The following is a 19,814-nucleotide window of genomic DNA, read 5'->3' as shown; positions in this document are numbered from 1 at the left end:
CTCTATGGTATTAAAAGTAATTGGACGCTCAGCTTCAAAACCGTTGAATGCACTGTGACACCACCATAATGAACGACAATAATAGTGTGAGCTGTCACGATAGCTGACTCTGAACAAAAGTTGAATGCATTCTAACGCATCTAGAGGTGATTAAATGTAAACACAATAGTACATATTTGACCACTTATTTATTTATTTTTACAATTTAGGGGAAGATGAGCTTTCCCTGCAGTCGTAGAGCAGTCGCTTTTTATACAGTTGTATGCACTTTTATGTGCGCCCTTTGTTATCCCTAGTAGTATTATTATTTTCTCAGGGCATTTGATCGGTCGCAACTGGACTGCACAGTTTGTCTTCGAAGAGGTTTCGCCTCTCATCCAAGTAGGCTTCATCAGTTCATGCTCACACACTGAGATTAGTCAGGTCTAGATAGACATTTTTGGTCACTTTGTTATTTTAGGCTAATTACCGGTAAATAAAATATTTTATAAACTAATCCTCAGTCAAATTCAACCATTTTTAAATTTTTCATTCAACATAGCAAATATGGCTTGAAATTCAATTTATAAAATGCACACAATTCCCTCCATTTATCTCTTAAGGCATGTTATAATGACATTATCCCTGTGCAATCAGCTTTATCCGAGGTATTGGAGGAGTCCTTCCGATGTTCCTGGTCCTGGCCTTCATGTACACCACATGCATGACCATCAAAGGCCTGGTGCTGGAGAAGGAGCTGCGGCTCAAAGAGGTCCTGCGCGTCGTCGGCGTCAGAAACAGCGCCCTCTGGCTCGCCAGGTTCACAGAGAACATTGTGCTGCTTGCTGTGCCGTGCGCTCTCATTAGTGTCATGGTTAAGGTTAGTAGAATAGGAAAGCGAAGTAGCCAAGCGCTAACATTGATGCCTTTGTGTATTGCTTGTTAATCATCACCAATCAAACTCCAGATCGTATGATTGTACATGATTTTTTTTTCTAATCATCTGTGATCATCATCACAAGCATGGAATATTTAAATGTTCAATTTTCCCCAGTGTAATTATGTCTAGTGTGAAAAAAATCATTCCCAATTCAAACAGCTTGGCCTAACGTGTTTGCAATTTGTAAACATAAACAAAATAGCCCGTTAGTTGGGAAGGAGCGATATGCAATTTTTCCAATTATAGGCTACCATGCCGGGTTCTAAATGTTAATTTCACAGTGTGTTAATAATATAAATGTTAACTCAAGCAGTAATTCACATAAAGATGTGTGGGAATTAAGTGGCGACATGGTGTCTTTTTCAAGTACAGACGTTTGTGCATGCATTATAATTAGGTTAAGTTCGGTGGTATTCAATCATTCAATAATTGACAATTGAACCGGCTCAAGAGTTGATGATTGAGTTAATTCTGTGAATTCAGGGCTCATGCAGAGAACCTTTTTTCAGAATGGACATGTAATACAACGTTGGCAATATGGTTAAAATATGTTGCATTACATCGGTTTAAAGGCAAACGTTAGCCAACAACGGAGGTAATGAGAGTCATTACTAGGGATGGGAATTGATGAGATGTGTACGAATCCGATTCTACTTTCGATTTTGTTTAACGATTTTGTTCTTCATCGATTCTCTTATCGATTCTCATTTGGATGAAAGGATAGCAAACAAGTTGATTATCATCTACTTTTAGTTTTGGAAAAAAAAGTATACAAACATAACAGTGAGGTCTTAAAAGACCCACAGCCTCGATCGGGTGCCAGAAGATTTTTCTTTTTTTAAATAACTATAATACAATAAAAAAATAAATATTGTTCTGTAGTAATAAACAATATATAACAAATTATTCTGTGACAAATGACAATCACAGAAAAATGTTAAGTAACAGGTTTAACATTTTTCATTTAGTATTGTATAGTATTGTTTTTAAAAAATGAATATGCAGTGTATATCCTGAGCGCTCAAAAGTAGTCAGTCAAAGAGCAAGTCAAGTAGAACTGTACACTGTGCAATTTTTCAACCATCAACTATGAATTATAACCGCTATTTTGCAAAATTTAAGCATATCCGTTTTTTAAGGAAGCAAATGCGATATTTCTGACTAATTACCGCGTCTCCAGCTGTAGAGAACACCTCTTAGGAAGGTGGCTTGCAAACTGCCGATCAGATGTTGTCTCATCATGAAACATTAATTTCACGTTTACAGTTAATAATAGCATGTTTTAACATGATAGACAATGTTAGTTTGTTAGTTACTTGCAGTATTAACGGACGACGTGCTGACTTTGCCCCCATTGCTGGTGGTGATTCTCTTCCGTCTCGGAGGGGATTGAAAACGCGTCATTCATTCAACGTTATCACATGCTGTGTTTGCTAATGTTTCTGCTGGTATTTTCTCACTTTGATGCAAAATCCATTGATTGATGCAAATAGTGCAAGTTAACCTGTTGTCTTCCTTTCTCTTGTATGATTCTAACTCTGCTGCTGATCGGCGCTTTGCGTGGTGACATCATGCGTGCCCATAAAGTATACAAGGGAATCATTACAAGACTGTCACATAATTTCCAGGAATCGAAACTCTTAGAGTTGATTATCAACAAGAACCGTTTTTTGATTCCCTTCCCTAGTCATAATGTCACAGTCTTTGCCGCCTATAAATCGCTCTAAAAAAAAAATCCAAAAACCTACTTCATAGTTTTATATACATGCTGTAAGTATAAATGTAAAGTAGCAACAGGCACATTCATTGTAACATGTAATATATACGTATTTTGCTCGTTTTAAGCATACATCAGCACATCAATTTCACGCATTACAACGTTCGCTATTTTCTTCAACAAAAAATAATCATGGCAGACATCATGACTTTGGGACAAATGACGATCCAGAACTTTATATTTTCAAGCCTGAATATATGAAGGATGAGCTACAAGTTTTAGGAGCTGAGTGATAATCAGATCCAGCAAGTAGCACTATGCTAGGTGCGAAACAAGAAATACAAACTATAAACATATTAAAATTACCACTTACTGTACAATATCCGCTGTCAATAGCTGCAGATAAGCTAGTTACCTCTCTGTGATCAATGCCCCGCTAAAAGTAGTTCCTCTGGGCTATCGCTTATAATAACAATATCGCTAATACTTGGTCAATATTCAAGTTGCAGCATTTAAGTGGAGTATTGTTGGCGGTTTTTGGATGTTTTTTAAGAGGGCTTTATGGGACAATAGATGCAATGGCGTAATGAATCCCAACTCGTACTTGTATGTGTGTGTGCATATATATATATATATATATATATATAAATCAGAATCAGATATATATATACATACATACATACATGTATGTGTGTGTGTGTGTGTATACACAAATATATACATGTGTGTATACAGGTAAAAGCCAGTAAATTAGAATATTTTGAAAAACTTGATTTATTTCAGTAATTGCATTCAAAAGGTGTAACTTGTACATTATATTTATTCATTGCACACAGACTGATGCATTCAAATGTTTATTTCATTTAATTTTGATGATTTGAAGTGGCAACAAATGAAAATCCAAAATTCCGTGTGTCACAAAATTAGAATATTACTTAAGGCTAATACAAAAAAGGGATTTTTAGAAATGTTGGCCAACTGAAAAGTATGAAAATGAAAAATATGAGCATGTACAATACTCAATACTTGGTTGGAGCTCCTTTTGCCTCAATTACTGCGTTAATGCGGCGTGGCATGGAGTCGATGAGTTTCTGGCACTGCTCAGGTGTTATGAGAGCCCAGGTTGCTCTGATAGTGGCCTTCAACTCTTCTGCGTTTTTGGGTCTGGCATTCTGCATCTTCCTTTTCACAATACCCCACAGATTTTCTATGGGGCTAAGGTCAGGGGAGTTGGCGGGCCAATTTAGAACAGAAATACCATGGTCCGTAAACCAGGCACGGGTAGATTTTGCGCTGTGTGCAGGCGCCAAGTCCTGTTGGAACTTGAAATCTCCATCTCCATAGAGCAGGTCAGCAGCGGGAAGCATGAAGTGCTCTAAAACTTGCTGGTAGACGGCTGCGTTGACCCTGGATCTCAGGAAACAGAGTGGACCGACACCAGCAGATGACATGGCACCCCAAACCATCACTGATGGTGGAAACTTTACAATAGACTTCAGGCAACGTGGATCCTGTGCCTCTCCTGTCTTCCTCCAGACTCTGGGACCTCGAATTCCAAAGGAAATGCAAAATTTGCATGGTTGGGTGATGGTTTGGGGTGCCATGTCATCTGCTGGTGTCGGTCCACTCTGTTTCCTGAGATCCAGGGTCAACGCAGCCGTCTACCAGCAAGTTTTAGAGCACTTCATGCTTCCTGCTGCTGACCTGCTCTATGGAGATGGAGATTTCAAGTTCCAACAGGACTTGGCGCCTGCACACAGCGCAAAATCTACCCGTGCCTGGTTTACGGACCATGGTATTTCTGTTCTAAATTGGCCCGCCAACTCCCCTGACCTTAGCCCCATAGAAAATCTGTGGGGTATTGTGAAAAGGAAGATGCAGAATGCCAGACCCAAAAACGCAGAAGAGTTGAAGGCCACTATCAGAGCAACCTGGGCTCTCATAACACCTGAGCAGTGCCAGAAACTCATCGACTCCATGCCACGCCGCATTAACGCAGTAATTGAGGCAAAAGGAGCTCCAACCAAGTATTGAGTATTATACATGCTCATATTTTTCATTTTCATACTTTTCAGTTGGCCAACATTTCTAAAAATCCCTTTTTTGTATTAGCCTTAAGTAATATTCTAATTTTGTGACACACGGAATTTTGGATTTTCATTTGTTGCCACTTCAAATCATCAAAATTAAATGAAATAAACATTTGAATGCATCAGTCTGTGTGCAATGAATAAATATAATGTACAAGTTACACCTTTTGAATGCAATTACTGAAATAAATCAAGTTTTTCAAAATATTCTAATTTACTGGCTTTTACCTGTATATACACACACATATATATACATGTGACATGTGTGTGTATATATATATATATATATATATATGTATATATACACGTGTATATGTATATATATATGTGTATATATATATATATATATATACACACACGTGTATATGTGTGTGTATATATATATATATATATATATATATATATATATATACATATACATGTGTATATATATACACATATATATACATGTGTGTGTGTATGTATACACATATATACATGTGTGTGTGTATATATATATATACATGTGTATATATACACACATATACATGTGTGTACAGTATATTGTGTATATGTATACACACATGTAATATATACACATGTATATAAATTTTATATATATATACACATGTATATATGTGAGTATATATACACAAATGTATATATATGTGTGTGTGTATATATATATATATATATATATATATATATGTGTATATGTATATATATATATATATATATACACGTATATATATGTGTGTATATATATACACACATGTATTTATATGTGTATATATATATATATATATATATATATATATATATATATATATGTATATATATATATATATATATGTATATATATTAAGGCTGAAACGACGCGTCGGCGTAGTCGACGTCATCGGTTACGTAAATACGTCGACGTCGTTTTTATGCTTCGACGCGTCGCATATTTACGTCACACTGCCGTCATGGCGGAGCGCGAAGCAGATGATGCGAGCGGTGCGAGCGAGGGAAAAAAAGCACGCCAAAAGTCGTCAAAAGTGTGGGAGTATTTCAATAAACAAATGCATATAATTCGGCATTATTTCGGCCAGTCGGCTTATAAAATCAGAGCCGATCAGTTTACGTTCGCGCGCAGGTATAACGCGGCGCGCTCCTGTCTCATCTGCTGGTGCACGAGCCCGGTAATTAGACCGCTGTGTCAAATCAAGGAGTACAAAAGACGCCAGCGCAGAGTGGAAAAAGGTTTAGTTCATTACAGATAACCCAGAGTTGTGCCAAAAGTATGTAAGATTTAATATTTCTCTTCGTGGGTGTGGCGCACCTGTTGCGCTGGTGAGATGGGAGGGGGGGTTGTGTGCATGTAGCGTGCTTAGTCTGGAGGCTAAATACACACAGTGTGTTATGTAACTGTTGTTTAGTGTTGATATTCTTTGCTTAGTTTGATAAATGTTGGAGCAGTTTGCTTCATCAGGAGGGTGAAGTCGCTCAATTTAAAGTGTTGGATTTAACTGTGTTGGTGAGGGCGTAGAAAAAGGGGCATTTTTCTACCAGTAGACAGCGTTTAAGATTGAGTGTTTCACTGCTAAATTAATAATATATTTATATTGAATATGGATTTTAAATATGTATCTAAATAGGTGGTTAATTGGTTAGGTATTTATGTATTTGCATATTGGGTTTTCTGTTGCATTTATCTATTGTGTTTCTGGTGTTAAATGTATTTTATATGTATTTTGGTGCATTTATGTTGAGACAATTTATTTAAAATCTGTTTTAACTTAAAGGGAAAAGATGTGTCCATTTTCTTGCACTTGTTTAATGGTTAAGAGTTTGATAGCTAATTAATAGTTGTAAATTATGGGATTGATAATTGATTGATTTTTTACAGCATGTTAATCTTGTGGTGTTTTGTCCTTAAAGGTTTTTCACCTACTAAAGAAGCTAAAGGCTACTAAAGGCTACTAAAGACAGCTAATGACAGCTAAAGAAACTAAAGTCTATTAACACTGCTAAAGACTGCTAAAAAGACTAAAGAAGAAAAAAGAAGCTGTTTCTTGGTTGGAAAAACTGTTGCAAACTAAAGGAAAATAAAAGGAAAAAGTAACTACGGTCTGGTCTTTTGAGTGAAATCCAGAAGCCACATTCAGCATTGGTACATCCCTTCAAGTGTGGGATAAGCACAGCGAAAAAAGCAAAACACTTGACAGTTGTTGTATGCACACTGTGTCGAGCGGAAATGGCCTATCATAGCAGCACAACGGCTATGAAGGAACATTTGAAAAGAAAACACCCGACAGCGTTCTTGCCATCACCATCAACTAGTCAATCGTCCGCGTGAGTATACATTGTCATCATTACACAAAATCATGAATGTGTCATTTGTATCTGCGTTGTAAATTCATAAACTAAAACACTGTTTCGCTCTGAGAGGCGCGTTTGGCATGCCTGTTCAGTGTTTACAAAGACGCGCTCCTCTTTAACGCTAACGTTAATTAGTTGTGCAAATACCTTTTACAACATTAACAGTTACATATACTATGTAGAAACCAACAATTAACTTTCACTTTAATCATACTATCATTGTTGTGTTATTAAGCAAAATAAGCAATACTTTTACTTTTGTTGAAATGTTTACACTGTTACAGAATATTTCGTTTTGCACTTTTTTGTATTGGATGTTTATCTTTATTTTTGCACATTTTAAAGCAAAATAAGCAATACTTTTACTTTAGAAATGCTTATACTATTGCAGAATATCAAGATTTGCACTGGGTGTTTACTTTTATATTTGCACATTAAAAAGCAAATAAGCTACTTTTAATTTTGTTAAATGTTAAAAGTTTTAAATGTTTACATTGTTACAGAATATTTTGTCATGTTGTTGTCAATGTTGACTGAGTGGCCATACTTTTTTTTTTGTATATAAAAGTCATGCCTTTTGAAAAAACTGGCCAACATTTATTTTTTCATCTTCATTTTAAATAAAAAAAATAATCGGTAAAAGGAAAAATAATCTATAGATTAATCGAAAAAATAATCTATAGATTAACCGATTAATCGAAAAAATAATCTATGGATTAATCGATAGAAAAATAATCGTTAGCTGCAGCCTTAATATATATATATACCGGTATACTATTCTATGTAAGGGCTTAACTGCAATAAGAAACATATGTTTAATGTACCCTAAGATTTTTTGTTAAAATAAGGCCAATAATGCAATTTTTTTTGGTCCCCTTTATTTAGAAAAGTACCGAAATAATTTTAGTACCGGTACCAAAATATTGGTTTATGTATGTGTGTGTGTATATATGTATATATATATATATATATATATATATATATATATATATATATAAATGTATATATGTATATATATATATGTATATATATATATATATATATATATATATATATATATATATATGTATATATATATATGCATACATACATATATACATGTATGTATGTATATATGTGTGTGTGTTTATTTATATATATATATATATATATATATATATATATATATATATATATACACACGTGTGTGAGTGTAAATGTGTATATATATATATATATATACACGTGTGTGTGTATCTATATATATATACACACGTGTTTGTGTGTATATGTGTATATATATATATATATACACGTGTGTGTGTATATATGTGTGTATTTATATATATATATATATATATGTATATATATATATATATATATGTATATATATATATACAGACTGCATGAAAAGAGAGACATTTGTGTCCTTGTCTTGTATAGGGATTGTGAAAAACTGGCAACCAAAGTGCAGTTCTTTTTTTAAGTGGCACAATTCCAATGTTTTTTCACCCATGTGGTACAATCCGTATATTATAGTTCATGATAGTGTTAAAAAAAAAACAAGAAGGGAATTAGATACTCTGTGTACCCAATTTGAATAAAAAAATGTCTTTGATACGTAAAAACTACAAAGATAGCCCACTGGTATAAACATCAATCATTCAAAGTTAATTTATATATCCCTTGACCACAGGTTCCTCGAAGGGCTGCACAAACCACAATGACATCATTAATGATAATATGAAAGTCCAGTTCATTGGGGGGAAGCAGAGGGTCATAGGAGGTCTCCATCCAGGTCATAGAGGAGTGGTCCACTCTAGGTCATGATTTAGAACAGCAATCACCTCCTCCAGACTGGTGTCTCACCAGGGATTATCCGTGGCCATCTGGTAACCTCTCCTTGCAGGAGAGAGGAGGGAATAAAAGAGAGAGAAGGGGCAGGTCAACTGATTTAAAACAGAGTCTATTTAAAAAGCTAGAGTATATAGATAAGTTTTAAGGTGGTACTTAAATGTTTCTACTGAGGTAGTATCTCTAACTGTTGCCAATAGGGCATTCCAGAGTACTGGGGCCCGAATAGAAAACGCTCTAGAGCCTGTAGACTTTTTTGGGGTCTGGGAATCACTAATAAGTCAGCGTTCTTGAAACCTAGATTTGTGGATGGAACGTAGGGTACAATACAATAAGCAAAATAAGATGGTGCTAGACCGTTTTGTATTTTGTATGTAAGTAATAAAACATTAAAATTAGGGATGTCCGATAATGGCTTTTTTGCCGATATCTGATATTGTCCAACTCTTAATTACCGATACCGATATCAACCGATACCGATATATACAGTCGTGGAATTAACACATTATTATGCCTAATTTGGACAATCAGGTATGGTGAAGATACGGTCCTTTTTTAAAAAAATAATAAAATAAAATAAGATAAATACATTTAAAAAAATGTCTTGAATAAAAAAGAAAGTAAAATAATATAAAAACAGTTACATAGAAAGTAGTAATTAATGAAAATGAGTAAAATTAACTGTTAAAGGTTAGTACTATTAGTGGACCAGCAGCACGCACAATCATGTGTGCTTACGGACTGTATCCCTTGCAGACTGTATTGATATATATTGATATATAATGTCGGAACCAGAATATTAATAACAGAAAGAAACAACCCTTTTGTGTGAATGATCGTAAATGGGGGAGGGAGGTTTTTTGGGTTGCTGCACTAATTGTAAGTGTATCTTGTGTTTTTTATGTTGATTTAATAAAAAAACAAAAACAACAAAAAAATAAATAAACGATACTGATATTAAAAAAAATGATACCGGTAATTTCCGATATTACATTTTAAAGCATTTATCGGCCGATATTATCGGACATCTCTAATTAAAACCACACCTGACTTGCCCCGGCGTAATATCGGCGTAATATGATCAAACTGTCTTGTCCTGGTCAAAAGTCTGAACCAACTGTAATCTTTTGATCCTGGAAATGGGGAGACTCGAAAATAATACATTACAATAATCGAGACGAGTCGTAACGAACGCATAAATAATGATCTTAGCTTTACTGATGGACAAAATGGGTATTTTTGCGACATTACGGAGGTGATTAAGAGTGTTTGAGTAACACTCTTAATGTGTGACTCAAACAAGAGAGTTGGGTCAAACATGATACCAATATTCTTCAACCAGTCGCTTTGTATTATTGTTTTATTATCGAATTTCAATGTGGTTTCCTTAAACAAGTACCTGAATCTAACAAGACAGATAATCAACATTTCTGTTTTGTTAGCGTTAAGATGCAGGAAGTTTCCGGACATCCATTGTTTAATATCATTAAGAGACGCCTCCAGATGACTACAATCTGGTGTGTTGGTCAGCTTTAGGGGCATGCAGAGTTGTGTGTCATCAGCATAACAGTGCATAAGAGTGCAGGGCCAAGCATCGAACCCTGTGGGACTCCGCACGTTACCTTAACATACTCCGAGGTCACGTTATTATGGGATACACAGTGCATCATTTCAATGAGATCGGAGTTAATCAAAGAAAAAGCTAAGTCTGACATACCGACACGTGGTTTGATGTGTTCTAATAGAAAGTTATGATCAACGGTATCGAAAGCAGCGTTGAGATCAAGTAGCAGCAACATGGATGACGCATCAGCATCCATAGTTCGCTATAGATCATTAGTTATTTTTGCAACTAAAAGGGTGCACAAAGATTGTTGGATGCAGAGTATTAGCTGTTGTGCAACATTTTTTTAGGTAGGTGCGACAGAATCGAGGTTAGGTCTTTTAAGCAGAGGATGAATTACCGCTGTTTTGAATGTTAAGGGAACAGTACCGCAGCAGAGGAATAGGTTAATAATATTAAGCACTGATGGTCCTAGTATTACAAACAGCTCCTTGATGACTTTCCCAAGAAACGGATCGTGTAGACATGATGTTTGTTTTGTCCGATTAACTAATCGCTAGAGTTCCTCCAATATTTTTTTTTCAAAACGAGAGAGATTATTTTGGAAAGCATTTGCCATAATGCACACATTCCTGTCTATGTTTAGGGAACCCAGCTAGAGCTGGGACATAGTGTGTTTAATCTCTTTTCTAATGAGCTCAATTTTTTTAGTGAATACGGTATTTGGATAAAGTCATCAGCCGAGTGGGTGGAGCTACTGGGAGAAAACCCTGGTTACATTAGCGATGCTACGGTGTTAAACAAAAAATTAGGATTGTTTTTATTGAAGCAAATAAGATTAGAGTAATAATTAGTTTTAACTAAGGAAGCATTAAAAACAAATATCATGCTCCCATGTGCCCCAATTCAGATGCAGGTCAGCTGTGAATCGGATATCCTCAATATTGCACCCATGGTTAATTTATTTACAAATATTTGTGGAATTGTTTTATAACTATGCTTCCTGGCAGTAAATTGTATGCCGTCTATTAACATTTTAAAAGGTACCACATTTGTAAGGATCATGCATTTCTGGGATGAGCATAGCTGAGTATATAGGTTCTGCACGTGGGAAAAAAAAAAAAAGTAAAATCTTCTCTCCCAGTGCAAAACAGATTATTTTGCTGTTGCTATTGACTCTTGTTTTAAGTTTTCGGTACCCTCGCACTTGTGAAAATGAGACCTGTTACAGCGATCAGTAGGTTTCTGCTCTAAGAATGGGCACGTCATGTTTGACTGATCTGCAATAGGGAAACTTCAGGCTGGTGTTTTACAAAACCAAGTTGCGGCATTGTTTGAAGTGAGCACAAGCACTGTCTCCAAACTGAAGGCAAAGTTCCATATAACAAGGGATGTTATAGACAGACTGCTACGTGGGCGACAGTTTCTGTTACTCTGTCAGGTACCGTATGCTGTCTTCTACAGATTTGCAGATAAGGTTCACAGGACGATATACTCGACGACCGGAACAGGGTCCACACAGTTAATCTCCACTCTCTTCAGACTATCATGACTGCCCCTCCGCCCAATCCACCAAAAACCAAACAAGAGTTGTTGCTCCTAAGGTAGCATTAAGACCAGCCGCCCTTGGAAACGGGAAGCACAAAAAAACACTAAAATGTAAGTAGATTCTTGGAAAACAAGGCATTAGGGTACTAAAAGTGATTGTACCGTAAAAGAACGCTCTCAACAATGTGGTACTAAAATAAGCAAAGTTTGGAAATGATAGAGATGGAGAATCATTGCTTGGAATTTCCAAAAGAACAATTAATTGACATGTGCACCACAATAGGGTACTTACGGAAAATGAAGGTTGCATCCACCAAAATGCTTTGATCCTTGTCCTCACTTACAGACCATCCAAACAAGAACGCAGAGATTGAAATACTGTTTTTTGCTACTTTGAAATGGTATAAATTGCGTATCCGTTTTGGTTTTAGTATGGCTCCTTATTGCCGCCCCTCCTACAGGTTCCTGCGGGCTCTGGCTAGCTCCCTCCCCTTGTACATGACGCTAGCATGGATCTACTCAGTGGCCATGATCATTAAGAGTATCGTGGCTGAGAAGGAATCCCGACTAAAGGAGACAGTGCGGATCATGGGCATGAGGAGTGCCATCTATTGGCTGAGCTGGGCTGTGTCTGGTGCGCTACCATTGGCCTTCAGCTCTATGCTCCTAGCGCTTATACTTAAGGTGATCCTGTTGATTAATAAATAATTTGAGGAGGATCCTATCTGATTTTAGAGAGTTTTGAACAACCCACCATACCCTGAGTCTTATGTCACTCTGTAACAAGGTAGTCCTGTCCTTCATTTTGGAGACTTCTAACCAACAGGAATAGGAATTATTTTGTTGCATGATTTTCGTCTCCAGTGTCCGGTTAAGATTCCTAACTTTAATTTTAGAAACTTTTGAAGGACAAAAGTAGGCTTCATTTAGCTATTTTCCTACCCTGATGGTTCCATCACTCCGAGACAGGGTAAAACACAGAGTAAAAATGACTTACCGCAGTTTTTGGCACTTTTAAAGGGCCTTATTATGCAAAATCAACTTCCTTGCCTGCTGTTGTGTATTTGGGATCTTTATAAGTTCCGAAAATTTGAAATCAAAGCGTGGAAGCATTGCAGAGATATTTATAAAACAAACTTGTCTTGCTGACCACTTTGAACGGTTCATTTGGAATGTGAGAAATTGGGCACACAGTCATCGGATTATCCATATATGATATAAATGTACCCAAAATGCCTTGCGCGTGTCTGCCATTTTTAATTTATGTGACGAGCATTTGTAGTTTAGACGACAAAATGGCCAAGATATCACACAACAAACGGAATGGCTCTGTTATTTTACCAAACACAAGACACTATTCAAACCTCCAGTCACAGAAGTAAAAAGTGCCTGCCTAACTTTTTTGCTTATCGGCAATGCAATGCGCCTTCAACTGTGAAGAAGTCTCTCTTTGTGTGTGCAAACCATTTCAAAGATTCCTGCTTTACCAAACTGCAGCATTATAAAGATGGATTTTCTCAGAAGGTAATTGTAATGGCGGAGTCGGTGTCTACCATTTATAGAGATGGAGGAGACACTGAAACATTAAGTAATAACAGTCGGTTAGAAATGTGTGAATGATACGGTAACAACATTAGCTGTAGTTTTTGTGTAGCTCACTTAGCTCTTTAATGTAAGCAAAATAATGATTATGCTAAAAACTAAACTGATCCAAAACTTTTATTGGATCAGTTTCTACCGTGTTTGCCAATGGCCCAATTAGTATTTATAATACGTTATTACGTTTGCGAAATATCTCGTAGCTTAGCTTACTCTATAGCCGGCTTGAACATTTGTTAAACCCTCAAAACAGCCGTGAAGCGGAAATATTTCCATAATATAGTTTAGAAAAACCTTTTATTGTTAATATACACATGTATATGTCCAGGATCTAGCATTACAAAATTAAGAACTTGGTAGAAGTTTAACCTTAGCCAAGGTAAAGTTCCAGACCTGTACATTCCTTGTTGCTAACAACAGACCACGGTGAGCCGCTGATCTCGCTATACCATCTGGGATGTGGTGTTGCGGTGATTGTCACTCAAAACAGATGGCTGGTGACGGTCACCAAAGTCCTTTGTGCAATCATTGTCTGGCAGCTGTGGACGAGAGCTTGGTCAGCTAGCTGTTAAACACTTGCCCAGCTGTATAGTGGTTACACCTCGAATCAACATCTTTATCCAAACGAAGATTGTGCACAAAAAAAGCAAGAGAGCTAAAAATTACAAAACATTTCTGCCGGGTGGAGGCGAATGCTCACTCAGCGTGAGGGGGCGTGTTAAGGAGGGCTTCATACGCATTTAATAAGTCTGCCATACAAAACAAATCATTTTGAAAGGGAACAAAACAATGGTTTGAAAATAGGTCTGTAAAACAAAATCGATGAAAACTTCTCACCAATCAGCCACCATTACATGTAAACCACAAGGATGTAGAAAAAAGCATGATATGCCCCTTTGAAGTCTCCAATGCTCTGTAAGCTTCATTTTAACCAAGATAATTTGAACCGACAAAAATGTATATTATTCAATTTGACCAACTCTGATCCTCGTATCACACTGGAACAGGGTAAAGCCAGGACCGCAACATTTATCATTAACATTTTAGCTATTTGAACTACCTAAAATTAGGGGTAGGGTCCTCCTCCAATCTAATGTAAAAAACGATTCTAATCCTGTTTGCTTGGAAATCTTTCTTAAATTGTCCATGTTGTTTTCTGTACCCTCAATTGTGTCTTCTTTGTACACAGTATGGTAAAGTGCTCCAGTATAGCGACCCCACGGTCATCTTCGTCTTCCTGCTGGTCTTCTGCCTGGCCACCATCACCCAGTGCTTCTTTATTAGCGTCTTCTTCTCCAAGGCCAACCTGGCGGCGGCTTGTGGCGGTCTTATCTACTTTGTCCTCTACCTGCCACATGTCCTTTGCTACGCCTGGAGGGACGTCCTCAGTTTCGGGGTTAAGGTTGCTGCGGTAAGTTCTTGGAATCTAGCTTTAAGATGTTTGGCAGTGGAAGACAAACCTCTGATCAACGTTCAATCCTTTCTTGTGTGACCTTTTATGATGCTACAACAATCATTTGTCCGTTTGATGTCCTTTTCGCAGGCAGAGACATACTGCTTTTTCAATCTGTGCTGTCGCTAGGGTTTGTGTTACATGACCACAGGGGTGACCATTTTTCTTACGAATTACACAGATCTCCACTCTTTTTGTTGTGTTTTGTAGTCGTGAAATTCTCCCCTTTTCCCCATTAGTTATTAAGACGGAAGTCGATGCGAACGCTTACATGCAAGCGTTCCATTTGTACTGGGAAGTTGGAATTTCTGAGTTCCTCGTCGGAATTTCTACTGGAACGCCCCGACTCGGAAAGTCAGAAAATTCTCACCACCCCCGAGTTTGTATCAAAGATGGCTGCTCTGGATGCAAACAATGATGTCTGCTTCTACAATATCCGTTATGAGCGTTTCTGATGAGTTTTAGTCGCAGTAAATCAGCCATAAACAATGTATTGTTACATGTTATATGTACGTTTATATATAGTAACGTCACTGTAGTGTAAACTACGTTTATTTAATGTGGTATATACACTGTACGTCGCTAGCAATAGCGTCTGTGTTTTCTCTTTTTTGAATGTTGCAGAAAGAGGGCATATTTTCCCATAAGTTGTTTGTATTCAGACAAGGCAAATTCAAAAATAGCTTTCGTGGATGTGGCTATCTTGATTTCCGCCATCGTAACTGAAATAAGTAAAAACAAGATTTTTGTTTACCGTATTTTTCAGACTATAAGTCACACTTAAAATATTTGTTTTTCCTCAAAACTCGACAGTGCGCCTAATTTAAGGAATTATTTTGGTTGAGCACACCCACCTCAAAGCTATTTTATTTGGTACATGGTGTAATGATAAGTGTGACCAGTAGATGGCAGTCAAACATAAGAGATACGTGTACTGCACTATGATGGGTCTCAAGTAAACAACACCAACATTTTAAATGTTCCATTAAAAATATAGAACATTACACATGCTCAAAAATCTATCAAAATGTTTTAGTACAACTTTGGTAAGCTATGGAGCCGCACCGCTTGAAGGATTGTCGGCCTATTAAACATACAAGTATTATTATGGTGTGTGTATAAGGTAAAACATATCTGGCGTTTTGTTTCGCAATATTATGCAAAAGCAACTTTTCTTACCTTCTGGTACCTGCTGATCTGTATTTGGGATCTGCATAAATCCTGAAAAATTGCGCGCGTCCGCGCCAACACCGTAGTCGATAATCTTCTTTTTCTCTATCTTCCTGTTATGTGACATTCATCCTCCGCTGTTACCATATCTAATAAAAAGTAGTGTAAAGTTCTTACTTATATCTGTCAGTAAACTCGCCGTGAAAGCGCTAAAACATACCGGTGTAGTGAGCTTACATTATTCACCTAAGGAACTTTAGTTATTAGAGTTCCGGTCGAACGGTTTTTCACGGGACACAAGATGATCTGTAAAACATAATCTATGCAACATTTTGACAAAGAACCACCATTACATGTTATGTAGACCACAAGGAAGTGTTTTCAATTTAGAAAAAAATAAGAATAATATGACTCCTTTAATGCGCCCTATAATCCGGTGCGCCTAATATGTGGGAAAAAAAATCAAAAATAGACCATTCATCGGCAGTGCGCTTTATAATCCGGTGCGCCCTGTGATCAGGAAAATACGGTAATTATTTGCTTTGTCACATATATCACTACGATTTAGTTTGTTTAAAATTTTAAGATAATTTTCTCAGGACGGGAATTTAATTTTTTAAGGGCGAGTGGCAGTAGGTTGACTCTTAACACAGTTTTGACTGTCCATCCATCCATCTATTACTTCTTGTCCCTGTCATTTCCTTTTATTTCACACCTTTTGAGTAAACAAAAGTTGGATGTTACTTTATGTGGCCCCTGTGAACACCCCTGAATATATTAAGTACGCCGGTATAGGATAATAAAAACTAAAAGAATGATAAAAGAATATAGGTACCGGTACGTTCCCAAGATGGTGTCAAAAGCTATAAAGGCAAAGCCCATTGAGAGTAATAATCAGTGAAACCATCCACAACCAGGAGACCACCAGAATCTATGATAGTTAGGCTGGGAAGCCTCAGGAAATGTTTCTTTCTGAGTACCAACACTGCGAGGAAATGAGGCGTGATGCTAGCAGCTGGTGATGCAGAGTGATAGCCTGCTAATGTTTCCTCCATACTGAATTTATGACTTGTTTTCGATCCATATGCTGAATCACTTTATTATACTGTATGGCTGTTTCTGAATGCAACACAGGCATTAAACAAGATGCTAACAACTTATTGTTGTAGAGTTTATTGTCCTGCGTGGCTTTCGGCTTCGGCTGTGAGAACTTCTCCAAGTATGAGGAGCAAGGCATTGGCATCCAGTGGTACAACGTGGGACAGAGCCCTGAGGACGGCGAGCGCTACACCTTCATCGTGTCCATTCTCATGATGCTGTTGGACGCCGCCCTCTACTGGACGCTCACGTGGTACATCGAGAACGTCTTCCCAGGTTTGTTTTTGGCATACAAACTGTTGGCTGCTAATTAAATTGAGATTTAGATGCTTAACACCTGTCCATTTAAGGGGAATTGCACTTTCTTTGCAATTTTGCCTATCGTCCACAATCATGAAAGACATGACGACGAATGGATAAAAAAAAAAAAAGAAGCATTCTAAATATTAAACGTAAATATTAAAAGTCAGTTTTACGGCAGAGCCAATGGGGGGTCCTCTATTCTGCACATAAAATCCAATAGATAACACCAACAATACTCCATTTACTTTTCGTGACTTGAATATTAACCAGGTATTAAGATGTTATTATACGCGCTAACGCAGACAAACTATTTATAGCAGCGAAGTGATCACTACTGTGTGTCCATATGTTTACATCATCGAGCGGTCTGCTGTTTCCTCACTTCCCTGCTCCTTGGAAGTTTATTGTAGATCAAAAATCATGCATTTCACCTGGAAAGTAGATGTCTAAGGATGTAATCCGACAAGTTGGTCCACTTTGACAGCCATTTAGGACCTGGAACTGGCGAGAACGTATGAAAAGAAGCTTGGTCTTACTGTCACAGTTACATTTTTAAGCTCTTTATTTACCTTATTAAGTGTTAGCAAAGTAGTACTGTAATTTATCTCATGGGAAATAGAATCTGCCTTATATGTTGGCATTGCTAGTTATCATCGATATTAGCATTTCTATTTTCTTGGAATTTTACCATGTTTGAAATACTTGGGACATCGTACGACTGATACCACATTAGTTACATTTTTCAAACCAAAAATGATAACAACAGCACCTCAAACTAACGGAATATGATTTAATAGATAAATAAATATTTGTTGCATTTCATTAGTTAAACTTTATAAAACACTTCCACACAAACTGAATATATTCGATTGACTCTCATTTTTCGAGTCCGTTCGTGCGCATACCCAGGCACGTGCCTACCCTACAGGAGAGCTATGATTTAAAAAAAAAAAAAAAAAACAATTCAATGGCATCCGTCCAGAGTGTAAACATTTCAGCAAGACCATAAATAACCCCAAACACTGTTTGTTTGTATATCCTAAAGGTTTGAGCGAGGAAGATGGCGCGTCTCAATAATCGAATATCAGTGCCCTCAAAAGATAGACCTTATCGTGAAATACAGCCGCTTTTTATAACAACATATAGTTTTGGCATTTGAACTGTAACATGTTATCATACTGCTGATTTTTTTTTGGAGTCAACATTTTAGCAGAATTCCATTAAACCAAACCTGTTTGTGTGCTAGCTATCAAGACTGTTAGCATTTATGATGAATTGGAATAATGGCATTGGTAAAATATATTTAGCAGTTAGTCGCCCATTTAAAAAAAAATCTTAACTGTTTTTTTAATCTGTTCGCATAAAGCATGCCGTTATAAGATTGAGATTTGAGCACCTGCCCAATCAAGTGAGATACATTCCTATGTTAACACACTGGATCCATGCAGGTTGCCAACATGTTAGCTGTTAGCATGCTATCAACTAGCATTATTAGCATTTTATTCCATTGTGATACTGCCATATAGTTAACACTTACAACTTTATGTAGGTCTACTGCACATTGTGACTATATCTTTTAATATATAAAAACAGTTATCCTGCTCATTCCTTTGATTTGCACTGTATAGGAGGGTTGCATATGATGTCACATCCGTTTTTCTTTTTCGCGGCTTAATTCATATGATAGTCAAGCAGCCTGAGTGTTGCATTAAAAGAAGTGAGAGTGAGTGTAGAGCTTGAGCAGAACAGTCGTATTGCTGTTCTGTTCTTGGGTGTTCCGATTGTTCAAATAGAGAGATAGGAAATAGCTTTCATAGGAGTCCCGAAAGAAGTGGCTCATAAAGGTAATAAAGTCAGGAAAAAACAAAAGTGCGTAGAAGGAAATGGCTCTTAAAAATATCACTTTTATCATATTTTGGAATACAATGGGACCGTTTGTGTCTGCAGCGATCACTTTGTAAAATGTTTGTTTGAACATTTGGTTTGTTTGAGAAACTTTTTGTGATGCAATCAAGTTTATTCTCTACTATATTAGGGGTGTTTGAGAGCAGAACTAAAAGTTAAAAAAAAGGACAAGAGATCACATTAGTTTGTGTTTTTTTGGGGTTGCTATGCCTAAATATAACTACGAATACATGATTGTACAAATAACCTGTCATGTTAAGTCCTAGGAATAA

General features: G+C 36.8%; 1 protein-coding gene across 1 annotated transcript in view; it reads left to right on the top strand.

Moving 5' to 3' along the window:
* The window catches only part of LOC133605614 (phospholipid-transporting ATPase ABCA1-like), a 212,824-nt gene that overhangs the window by 117,197 nt on the left and 75,813 nt on the right, over positions 1–19,814 (top strand). The window contains exons 16-18 of the mRNA XM_061958842.2: positions 637–859; positions 14,803–15,024; positions 17,406–17,610. Coding sequence (XP_061814826.2) covers positions 637–859; positions 14,803–15,024; positions 17,406–17,610 — 650 coding nt within the window. The remainder of the gene's footprint in view (positions 1–636; positions 860–14,802; positions 15,025–17,405; positions 17,611–19,814) is intronic.

Source organism: Nerophis lumbriciformis, linkage group LG05 (genome assembly GCF_033978685.3).
Source record: "Nerophis lumbriciformis linkage group LG05, RoL_Nlum_v2.1, whole genome shotgun sequence".
NCBI classification, from domain to species: domain Eukaryota; kingdom Metazoa; phylum Chordata; class Actinopteri; order Syngnathiformes; family Syngnathidae; genus Nerophis; species Nerophis lumbriciformis.
Note: the sequence above shows the minus strand (reverse complement) of the source record. Positions and strands in the feature narration are given on the sequence as shown.